The sequence below is a fragment of the Gossypium hirsutum genome, chromosome D07 (assembly GCF_007990345.1).
Source record: "Gossypium hirsutum isolate 1008001.06 chromosome D07, Gossypium_hirsutum_v2.1, whole genome shotgun sequence".
NCBI classification, from domain to species: domain Eukaryota; kingdom Viridiplantae; phylum Streptophyta; class Magnoliopsida; order Malvales; family Malvaceae; genus Gossypium; species Gossypium hirsutum.
Genome location: NC_053443.1, coordinates 4,346,179 through 4,358,768, shown reverse-complemented (window position 1 = coordinate 4,358,768; position 12,590 = coordinate 4,346,179). Strand labels below are relative to the sequence as shown.

General features: G+C 30.9%; 1 protein-coding gene and 1 long non-coding RNA gene across 2 annotated transcripts; both read left to right on the top strand.

Annotated features, from left to right (window-relative positions):
* The first annotated feature begins 1,564 nt into the window (after nucleotides 1-1,564).
* LOC121219271 (uncharacterized) lies at nucleotides 1,565-2,241 on the top strand. The gene is made up of 2 exons (XR_005915934.1): nucleotides 1,565-1,666; nucleotides 1,742-2,241. It is a non-coding gene; the product is annotated as an uncharacterized lncRNA (long non-coding RNA).
* Nucleotides 2,242-8,357: 6,116 nt separating this feature from the next.
* Nucleotides 8,358-9,625, top strand: LOC107953697 (ethylene-responsive transcription factor WIN1). Its single transcript, XM_016889082.2, has 2 exons — nucleotides 8,358-8,730; nucleotides 8,814-9,625. Exons 1-2 carry the CDS (start codon nucleotides 8,651-8,653, stop codon nucleotides 9,334-9,336), a joined length of 603 nt encoding a protein of 200 aa, XP_016744571.2. The 5' UTR covers nucleotides 8,358-8,650; the 3' UTR covers nucleotides 9,337-9,625.
* Nucleotides 9,626-12,590: the final 2,965 nt, after the last annotated feature.

Sequence of the window (12,590 nt, the reverse complement as noted above, 5' to 3'; positions counted from 1 at the left end):
AGGTCTGTGGCGAAGTCAACTTGCCGTTTTGGTGCAAATGGAGGCTACATTGGGCGACAAGTGCACTACGAAGGCACATGGGCAGCAACGGCGCCATAGGGCACTAGGGTTTGTGCCTTACTGAAATCAATTAAGGTTTTGGGCCTGTTGGGCCCTGGGTTTATAACTTGGGTTTTAATTTTAATTTGGGCTAATATTGTAATTTGGGACTTGGACTATTATTTGGGTTTTTATTTAGTTTAGGCCCGGGCAAAAATGGCCTATTACAGTAGGATTTATGGATTTCCAATTAAAAAAGAATGTAGTAAAAGACATTTTAGAACAAGAGCTTACTGGTACCTCTGAACTGTACCTTCTGTTTTTGGTACTTTTCATAAATCTTTATAGAACAAGAGTTTTCACTTCACCTTTCATAACCCACGAAATGTAGAAAACGATCTCATGAAGGTAACAGAAACTGGTGCATATGCTTGTTTACAGAGCCGGTACTAGGCAAAGTTAAAATCACATGATATCTCACAGCCCACAAGCCATAAACTAGGAAATGCTAGCTGGAGCGAGTTCTTTGACTCGACTGTACAGAAATTATTGGTAAAACCACAAGGCACCAGCCCTAGAAAAAAACGGGGGACCACAGGGTTGCACATGCAATATGCAAATTGACAAATTTATTTGGGGATGTGTTTTCAGTTCCTTGGCCTATGGAAGTTGAAGCTGATATCTGTGCCTATGTTTTATAACATTTCAAGCTGTAATGGGGTCCGCTGTTTCTTCATCATCAATATTGTAATTAAAATTTGTTAGAGTTGTGTGACATGAATTCTTGTTAAAGAAATAATACACTAGTAAAATTAGGGGATTTGTTGTACGGACTACGTGGCACGAGTAGAATCCATATAGAACTACACTTTCTGTACTTGACTTTGATTAAAAGAAAGTTTTTCAAGCAACTTTTCTTGTATCATTCGATTTTCAACACTAGTGAATTTTCTCTTGTGCCTGTGGTTTTTTTCTGAAAGGATTTCTATGTAAAATCTATGTATTATTGTTTTGTGATCGTTCTATTTTATTATTGTCAACGTTAGTTTTAATAGGATCCTACAAGCAAAGTAGGAAAATTCTAAAAGAAAAAAAAAACCTTTAAATGAGGTTAAAACAAAAATAATTGTTAGATCTAAAAATATAACGTCCAAAGTGTTGAAAGTAATACATGAAAGAATTATTTAAAAGATGAAAGAGTTACTTAAAACATAAAGAAAAAATTAAAAATTTAAGTAATTCATAATAAATGGAAGAATTGATTAAAACATGAAAATGTTTCTAAGAAATTAAATAATTGGTAAACATGAAAGCGTTTTTAGGAAAATTAAGTTATAGTTCAGGAAAGAATTAGTTGCTTAATAGATGAGGTTAAATAGAGAGATTTTTTTAGAACAAGTATGAAGTTGGTTTCATAATTTATTATTAGGTTAAAAGTGGATGAGAAGTAAGAGAGGTAAGATTTGAGAGGGCCAATGTGTAAAAGTATAAAAGGGGTTTATGTGGTTATTTGCCCAAGGGTATGATAGGAGGGAAAAGTTGCATTCTTTCCAAATTCACAAATCATTTCATTTTTTCCAGGAGCAAAAATTCCTCATCCATTCTCTTCTCAGTCAATTTTAGTAAGGTAAACACATTTACTCAACCCTTTTCTCATTTAAAGGTTTTCTTTTGGCAATTCACGGTAATGTTTATTGAACAGGAATTTTCGGAGAAACTCAATGTTTTCAAGTCTTTAAAGTTATAAGAAAAGGGTTTTGCATGGTTTGAACAATTCTTTTCCTCTCCATTCACATCACTGTTGCTCTAGAGAGGCTTATTCGAGTTTAAAAAAAAATGTCTGATGAGTTCTTAAAGGAAAGAATGTAGGAATCTTGAGCTTCTTCTTGAGTTTTAACATTAGATTATAGTTAAGGTAAGTTGGGATGCGAAAATGGATTCATCTTCATGGTTTCGCTCTAAATTCTTATTATATTTACTCTTTTAGATATACTGCCTAAAATTACTCATAGCTCCGCTTTAATCCTTAAATAGAAGGATAATGCGTTTTAGATCACTCGAATCTTTGTCCACCTGCACTGGCAACAATGCCAATGCCAATGCCAATAGAGTTAAACATTCTTTGTGTTTATATGGAGTTTTGTGATAAATGTAAAGCATTAGGATGAGTTTATACAATAAAATGTGACGTCGTTGATTAGATGATTATATCTTACTGCTAATTGATCAACATGATGAATGATTTAGTTATTGTTTGATAAGTTAAAAAAAATATGTTAGAAAATTTAAGTATTGAATTTAAATTATAAAATTATTCGATATATTATTTAAAATTAATTATGAAATATAATTAGATTGTGTGATAAATATAGATATTAAATTATAAAATAAAATAAAATTCTACATCTTATCCTTAAATTTTAAACATTTCATTCAAATTTTAAACTAAAAGTTTTTGTAGGATAATATAATATTAAAATAAATAAAATAGAATATAATTAATAAAAAATATTCTCCATTAAATGAAAAGTAATTCTTATAAAAAAATCATTGTAAGAATTGTACAAGGCCATTTTGCCCGGGGCCCAACTAACTCAATTACAGCAATAGCCCAAAAGCCCAACATGGCCCAAACCCAACCTAAACCTAAACCCACTACCCCAGGGCCAGACAAGCCCAAAGAACTTAAAATTTTCAGAAACCCTAGGGTCCCCTCCCTCCTTCGCGCCGTAGCTGCCCCATGTGCGCCCTCAGCGTGCACCGCGCCCGATGACGACGCCTCCACCCATGTTGCACCAAAATGGCACAAACTCCTTCCGTTGACTTCACATTGCCTGCAAAAAAAAAGACAGAAACGAAAGCAAGAGAAAGGCGAAAGATAGAAGCAAAAACAGTGGCAGAAATGAAGCCAAAACAGTGCCAAACAGTAGAAAATATATTGTAAATCGGTTATAAAAAGCCAGATAACATATTGTAAAAAGAGAAGAAAAACGGATGTAAAAAAATTTAAAAAATCATTACAAAAATATACAGAGAAATTGAAAAAGGTGATTTCCCCGATTTACCTGTGTTTCTTTCTTCGATTCTTTTTCATTTTCTTACTTGCTTGCGAAGCAAAAAAAAATAGACAGGGGAGGGGAGTCTTACCTTCTCGAAATGCGTCGCCGGGCCTCACTCACTTCGTCAGCATCGAAGTTGAAGAGGGGTTTCCCTCTTGCGGCGGAGTGAATGGCTGCTAGACCTGTCCATGGGCCGGGCGGGCTGGGTTCGGGCTGGGCCCAGAAAAAATTTTCGGCCCGCCTCCTAGGCTCGGGCTCAGCCCGGCCCAAAATATGGGCCTAAAATTTTGCCTAGGCCTGGCCCGGGAAAAATATTATAAGCCCGAGCCCGACCCATTTTTTAATAAACATTAAAAAATTATTTTAAAAATAAAAAAATAAAAAAATATTTTAAAAGTTTTAAAATTAAAAATAAAAATAAAAAAATATATTTATTATATTCGGGCTGGGCTGGGTCGAGCCCGGGCCAAAAAAGTGGTGCCCGAGGCCCGACCCATTTTTTAAACGGGCCTCATTTTTTTGCCCAAGCCCATATTTCGGGCCTGTAATTTTACCCGAACCCTCCCATATTTCGGGTGGGCCGTCGGGCCAGGCCGGGCCGCGCGGCCCATGGATAGGTCTAATGGCTGCTTAGGCCTCTGATTTCATTTGAAAAGTGGGAAAACCCTGCTGATTAGGGTATTACTGTTGGTTGGGAAACGACGTCGTTTGAAGCCTAGAGTAGTGGCCTCAAAATGACGTCGTACAAGACCTGTAACCCGCAAACCCGACCCGCACGCGTAGGATCCCCGTGTTCTTGGTGGAGGGAATATTTATCCTCCTGGTCCCTCTGATTCTCTAGTTTTTAATTTGTCTTCCTTACGCTTTACTTTGTTTTCAGATTTAATCGCGTTTTTTAAATATGTTTCAATTTGATCCATATTAAAACTCAGCGTTTTGAGGGACGGGAATGTTTCCCTTTTTGGTCCCCTTGTTATTTACGCATCTCGTTTCTGCCCCTGTATTTTGATTTATTTCTACTTGTTACATTTAACTCTGCTTTAAGTTCAAATTTGACCCTTATTAAGTTGTTTTATATTTTCCTTTTTTAAATATTCGTTATGCCGTTATTATTTTAATATAGTTGATTTTAAATCTAATATATTTTTTAATATTTATACTTCATATTACTTTAAAGTTATTATACATAAGATTTATCGTATAGCATTATTATGTACTACATTACTACATATTACTATTTTAAAACCTACCATGCATTACTTTTAATTTCATCATGTATTATGTATGCGTGTTTTAAAGTTATTGTGTATTATTATTCTAAAGTTATTATTATTACTTAAAAGTTATATTATTATTTTTAATTTGTACATTTTTTTACGTATTTCATTTTATTTATAAAATTCCCCTTTACATTTTGTTGGGCTTTTTTTCTCTTCATATAAATAAAACTTCCATATAATATTATTTTTTATTTTCTCATTAACTTACGATAAATTATTATTATTTCTATATGTAGGGTTTTTTTTATATATATATCATTATATTAACTTTCAATTCATTTTTCAATATTGTTGTTAATACTTGTATAGTATGAAATCATGGCATACAAGTGTTGCTCACTTGTACTTATTGATTGTTGGTCGTTCGTTAGTATACGTTTTAACTTGCGAATTATCACATTGTGGTCTAATTTATCGTTCATTCATGTTTTATTTCGTTTAAATGGTTGTGTTTAGCTTAAATATCGAAATCGATTTATCCATAAGTTTTCAAATATTCGATATCCAAGATCTTCGAGAGGAATGTGCCCTAACTTACTGGGCTTCAATTCTCCTTGTTGAATTTAGATAAATGTAGAAATTCATAAATAAAAAGCTCAGTATCGGGAATTCAATACGTTGTGTCCTAACGCATTGGATATGACACGTTGTTTTCTCGAGATGAGGATTTTTCTAAAAAAGAAAATAAAGGCAATATTCCGTATTTGGAAATTTGAGAAGTCGTGCCCTAACTTACTGGGTTTCGATTTTTCTCGCGTTAAACCTAAATAACCGAATATCTTTTTAAAATTGAAATAAATGAGGTTTAAATGAAAATAAAAGGCAAGCTTACTCTCAAAAATACAAAGTGTCATGTCCTAACTTACTGGATGTGACATCTTGTTACTCCAAGATAAGGAGGTATTTTCCATTTTGATTTATTCGAGTAATTTTAAAATAACACAATATAAAGAGGGATCGTATTTTTAAATTCTTTTCGAGTTTTTAATTTTCGACAACAAGACTTTAAGTAATCAACTAGGTACCAATTTTGGGCGTATCGAGGGTGCTAACCCTTCCTCGTGCGTAATCGACTCTAGAACCTGTTTCTCAGAATTTCGCAGACCAAAAGCATTGTTTTAATAAATCTAAATCGATTATTAAAAACAACCGTTTTACGAGGTGACCCGATCACACCTCATCAAAAAAGATTGGTGGCGACTCTCATTTTCGTTTTCTTTTTCAAAATCTAAGTCGACCCCGTTTTATCAAAAAAATAGTGTCAACAAGAATCATATTGAGATATTGCTTATACGTATTAGCCTTGTGCGTCGGATCAATTTATTTTGTAATGCTTTACACAACCTCAAAGAATAACAAATATTCATGATTGTACACCTCACTATTATGCTTATGCATTACATTTTTGTATATATTATATTATGTTGAATGTGATTATTTTATTCCGATAATTTTACGATGGAATTGAGATATATAAAAATTAGAAAATTCATGTGTTTCCGGGAAAATTTCCTTTTAGACCTGTCTTCCTGTTTAATTGCGACTAATCATTATAAAAAAGTACACCCAAAAAAAGTATTGTAGATCAGTAGGCAGATGAAATGAACTGTGTTGGGTTAGGTAAGGAGCATCTTACTGAATCAATCGAAGTCAAGATTGGTAGTCTCCCACTTCCGTATTATGCTTTGATGAGGGTCTCAATGATTCTTATTCAGCCACGACAACTGCAATTACCTTATGGGTTGGCATCCATACTTTTGAGATAGGCATGCCAAAATCCAATGCTTGCTATTCAATAAGGATTTTCTTATAAGGAAGTTGTACAACTTTTATAATATTAATTGACAATAATTAGTAGAAAAAATAGGTGGACCATCTTGAGTAGTATAGGTACTAATAGATTTAATTTAACCCCTTTTTCTAAAAACAGGTGTTTCCAAACATAAATGCAAGAACCAAAGTAATTAAACTATAATTAAGTTTATTATTTAGTTATTTAATTTTAAAAAGTTAAAATATTATCAACAAATTATTAAAATATTATGATCAATGTTGAAGATTGAAGAAAAAAATCATTTAGATTTTAGTTTGCAGATTTATATCGTTCAAAACTATTTCATGAAAAAAATAATTGTAAAAGAGAAAGGGAAAGTGAGAGCTTTTTTATAAAACTAACCTAAAAAAATTAATTAATTACGTAAATAACCTATTTTTTGATAAAATACGTAAATAATCAAAAATCTGTAGTAAAAATTGGTGAAGTCAAATGTTTTAAAATATACATTTAAAATATTATAAAAAAATAATAAACAATTAAAACAAATATTTGTTTTATAATATTTTAAATGTATATTTTAAAACACTTTGGCTCCACCAACTTGTACAGTAAATTTTAGGTCATTTACGTATTTTATCAAAAAATAAGTTATTTACGTAATTAATTAATTTTTTGGGATTAGTTTTATAAAAAAAGCCAGAAGGTGAGCTTTCGATTAAAAAGATCATACAACAGTAATTTTAACAATGTGATAATTTAAATGAAAACTCTTATACTTTTTAAAATGTGATGATTAAAATATAAATTTACTAATAATTTAATCACCGTAATTTTCACATAAAATAAACTTTTACTTACACAGTCATTCTTATATTGACTCGAGTCATATTCATAAATCAAAAGTTGACCGCATTAATCTTGCTCAAGGATACGACACTCTAGTCTTTCCGCATGAAAAAGGTAAAAGAAAAAAAAACCAGCTGTCTGAAAGGAGAGGCATGCATCTAGCATCTGATAGTGCAAGAGTTAATTAAGTGGCACGTTGTGGATCTATAGCTTCTTGAACCGAAATTGTACTTGTGCTAGGTTAGAACTATGAATATGGCATACGGAAACAATAAGGGTGAGTGAGTCCAAAATCTTAAATTTTGTCTCATCGCGGGAGTCCTTGAGTGTGTACTGAACAGTCAGTTTCTGATCTTAGAAGTGATAGTATAAAGTCATCACTGTTCAGGTTTTGCAGGACATTGCATATTTTTTGTTCAGCGTTGAACACGGAAAATATAGCTGATCAGTTGGCAGTACTCGATGCTAACTCGTGATTTATGTCATTTCCCCACCAACTGCGATGTTCTAATATCATCTAATCACTTTTGTCCCAACCTTTATTTATTGACTACTATAATTTGGCATTGGGAAAAAGTTGTGCCTATAAAATTGTTTATCTTGTATAATTGATTGCGTAATTCTATTATCTTTGTTAAGATCTCTAGTAAGAATGAAATTATACTCAGAAATTGAATTGGTATATTATTGATATCTTGAATCTATTCAATCAATAGTATATATACAGGTGTGTAGAACTAACTACTGCTGCTAACTATTTAGTAACTGCATAATAATATGTCTAACAGACTAAAAGAGCTCCTCCCTTAGACTCTAACAATTTTTTATCACTAATACAATAAGTGATTCATACTTTATCACTCTTAAAATATAAAGATCTCACCTTTGTACTTAAAAGATTACTTAAACACTAGAACACTCACTTCTAAATCTTCTTCTAAGAATTTGGGCCATAAACACTAAACAATATTTACAATTCGATTTGCACTCTCTTGATATAACGACACTTGACGGAATCCAAAGATTTTCTTCGTTAAATTACCAAACCAAATAAGATAAATTTTTAATTACCTCAATAATAGTATGCAATTGATATTTCCGAATACCATTCAATAACTCTATACTCATTTTTCCTCAACAAGCTCATTGGGTAATTAGTTCCTTTGGCCTACATTAATACCTCTCTCCATGTGATGTTCCTACACTTCCTAAGAAAGGCCAATAATAAAAATAACTATTGGTAGTGTAAAGAAGACCAAAACAATGAAAAGAAAAGTTGTCCCATCAATGTCAATTTTTTACATTACTTTCAATCACATGGAATTATATTGCATGAGAAGCAACTGATGACAGAGTAGTACAATATGCAAGGTAAGACCCATGTCATTTATTCGGTAGGTTTCTTATGGTTTTTAAGGAAGGTGTAGGTGACGAATGACTCTATAGGACGGTACTTTTAGTATTTAGCCGACAATCCATCTTTTCAGTTAAAACTTTCCGCTGTGTAAAATCTCCCTTCATATATGATATCTCTTAGCTCTCGTATGCACTCTCATTCAACAACAATTCTATATCCATAGATGGTTCTTTTTTTCCTATGAGCCTGATTTTTCCCCTGCCCTTTTCAACCCTCCATTTGTTTCCAAATTATGGTGCAATCAAAGAAGTTTAGAGGTGTTAGGCAGCGACACTGGGGCTCCTGGGTGTCTGAAATTCGCCATCCTTTATTGTAAGTCGTTTAAGCTACAAGATTTTCTTTTGTTTTTTGTTTTTTCCCTTTATTCTCCTTTGATTTGGTGGTATTTGTTGTAGAAAGAGAAGGGTATGGCTAGGAACATTTGAAACAGCTGAAGAAGCAGCCCGAGCTTATGACCAAGCAGCCATCTTAATGAGTGGAAGGAACGCAAAAACCAACTTCCCCATATCACAAACACCAAGTGGAGACGCAAAAGGCACTGAAAATACCCATTCAAGGGTACCATCAAATGAGCTGTCTGAAATCCTCCATGCCAAGCTTAGAAAATGCAGCAAGGCACCTTCTCCTTCAATGACTTGTCTGAGGCTTGACACTGAGAATTCTCATATAGGAGTGTGGCAAAAGCGGGCAGGCCAGACCTCAGAATCCAATTGGGTAATGACTGTTGAGCTTGGAAAAGGAAATACTGAAGTTTCAGCGAATACGCTGCCTTCCAATAACCCAGGCTTAACTGGGCCTGAAGTGGGACCAGACATGGACGAAGAGGAGAGAATCGCACTACAAATGATAGAAGAGCTGCTTAATAGGAACTGTTCTTCATTTGATGAGCAAGAAGGAGATGGTAACTTGTTGCAGTAGTACTAGTACCCATTAATTCTCTTGGGCTGTTCATTTGCTTTGGTTTGAAAAGTCATATAGTGTGTTGTATAGGATATTAATATCATGTCAGTCATCGGTGCATATATAAAAAATATATTAAGCATTCATGCTGAAAGGAGGGAAGGATACCATAATTATGAAATTAAAGTCTGTCATATATATCACATAATTATAGCTTACAGCTATAGAAGGCGTCTGGTTTACATTTGCAAATGTTGTTTGTGAAAAAGAAAAATAATTGAATCATATATGAATTCTTTGTCTCGTATTTATATACTTCAAGTTATGTTTTGGTGTATTACCACGTTCTTTTGAGTTTGTTTTAAGCATCAGTTTGATCCCAATATAGCTTCTTTGAATCATGTATGAAATTGCATTCCAAAAATTGACCTCTTTATTTTCATCAATAACATACTTCCATTTGAACTATAAATATTAAAATTTTATTTACTCTTTATTTTAAATTTTTATGATTTTTCTTCATAATCAAGTTTTCGAATGTAAAAATTCGGGATAAGAGTTGATAATCAAAGTGTGGGATTTATTAGAAGTTGGAAGGTGTTTTAGTTTGTTAGTTTCCAAAAACATATAGATTTACAGGTTTTTCATTTTTGGCGATTGAAATTGGAAAATTCCAATTTCAATAACCAAAAATTTGAAACATAATAATACCCTCCATAAATTATTAATCAATTTCAAAAATAAAAAATTATATTTTGTTTAAGTCGTTGAGTTGTTAAGTTATTTTTTTAAAAGTTCGATTATAGAGCTCTAAGTAACGATTTAATCATCCATATGGTGGATTAATAACTATCGACACGTAGAATATATCTTAGATCAAAATCGATTTGACGACTAGTGTCGGGGATCGAAAAAAAAACTATTTAGATTTTGGTTCGCAAATTTATGATTTCATAAATAAATAAATAAATAACCTAAAGTGTAGAAGAGAATGAGATGAAATTTTTTCGACTGGTGCAGACAGTGCGAACAGAAAAAATCACACAAAAAACAATTTTAACAACTTAATCACTTAAATGAAAATTTTTAAATAATTTAATCTTTTAAAATTAAATAATATTTACTACTAAAAAATGGGTTTAATATGGATTGAAGGGGAAAAAAAACAGGCATTGAAGTTTTCGAGAAACTTAAAAGGAATAACAAATGAGTAGTTTGTTTTACATTACAGTAAATTTTGGTATTTGATTATAAGGAAGATTAAGGAAGAGATTGAATGGCAACTTCAAAGAGATATTTCTTACAGAGAGAAATAGGGGAGATTGTTAAAGAAGAAACCTAAGGGTATTGAATTTGTAGAATTATTTTAAAATTGTAAAAATTAATTTATTTGTTTAGATAAATATATTAGAGAATTTCAAAATTTATAAGTAATTTCGAGAGAAGATTTTAGTAACTCAATTAATTTCTCTTTTCAAATTCTATCTCTGATTTTTTAAAATTTTATTTAATTTAATACACATGGTTCCATCATAAGATAAAAGATTTAAACTTAAAAAATCATTTTTTTACTTTTTCTTTATTAAAACTATTTATAAATTTTTACAAATATAATAATATTCATCTTGGAAATTTTTTATAATATTTATTTTTAAAATAATTATCCTTATTTTATAATTTGTAAAATACCACTAATTTAATTTTTTAAATCAATTATTTATTCAAACAAAACATTTATAAATCTTCATAAATTCTAAAATATTAACATTTTAAAAATCTCAAAAAAATTTAAAATTTCGCAACTAAACACACTAATATTTTTTTAATTACTCATTTACCTTTCTATTACGTGAAAAAGATGATAATGACGGATTTTCATTTATGAAAATGATTTGAAAGTTCGTGCACCATATTGGCTAAAAAGAACAGCAATAGATAATCACCTAATTATTAAAATTTTTATTTTAAGTACTCAAAATAAAAAGTTTGCAATTTAATTATCTATGTTACATAAGTCAATCATTTTGGCCACTCCAAATAAAATCACAAACGGCAAGCTGGTGTGGCATAATAACAAATTTAGTCCCTCAACTTCAAAATATTATATCAATTTATTCATAATTTTAAAAAATCAACTCTCAAAATTTACAAATGTTCATAATTTGATTATAATTTTAAAATCCCCACTCCATTCCTCTCCCTCTCATGTTCCCCCATCGGACCACCCCCCACCCTCACAAATATTCACAAACTGATATTGAACATGTCTCGAGACAATAATTATCATACCTCAAAACAAAGTATTCACTTATCTCGGGACAAGCAAACATTGAAGCTAAGCTAGGTTAAGATATTATCAATCATCTAGTAAAGATTTAATAATTTATTTTTAGTAATAAATTTAATAACATATTAATAACTTAGACCTTCAATACTATTAATTTATAATTATTTATTTTTAAATTATAAACAAAATTATTTATTAGTAAATTATAAATCATATATTATTAATTTATAATTATGTATTTTTAACATAGAATGATTGAATGATATGATGGTGGCACAACACATATTACCATGTCTTCTAACATAGAATTGTCCTCATGCTATTATAATTTTGAATTTTAAATATATATATATAGTTCTAACTGCTTAACTTTTCAAGAAAATTTTTTTAGTTACTAAACTTTGAAAATTCATAATTTGATCACCAAAATTTATGGCTCGTTGTTGACCTAAACTTTATATTGATTTAACTATCAACATTTTTTCAAATTTGATATGTTAAATTAATATTTGTTGTTTTGCTACTTATCTAATAGATAAATAGGGATGTTCAAATTTTAGTTAAAATCGAATTAATTAGTCGAATCGGTTTAATTCGGTTAACCGGTTGGTTAACCAATCTAATTCAGTCAGAGGTCGGTTAATGATTTTTTGAAAATTTAGTTATCAGTTAATTCGGTTCAAAATCGAGTAATTAATCAAACTTCATAATTAATAATACAAATTATATGTAGTTTTAATTCAGGTAATTAGGTGAAACGAACATTATCAATTTATTTATTTTTTATATGTTTTATACTTGTTTTAACTAAAAAAAACCATATAAATTTCGTTTCGGTTGATTTTTGTTTGAAAAAATTTCGGTTCAGTTAACCGTTTGAACACCCCTACAGATAAGAATGGAAAACAAAAAATTTAAAGTTTAGAATGCGTGGAATGAAAGCCTAATTTCTAATCATATGCTTCGAAAGTATTTAGGCTCAAGA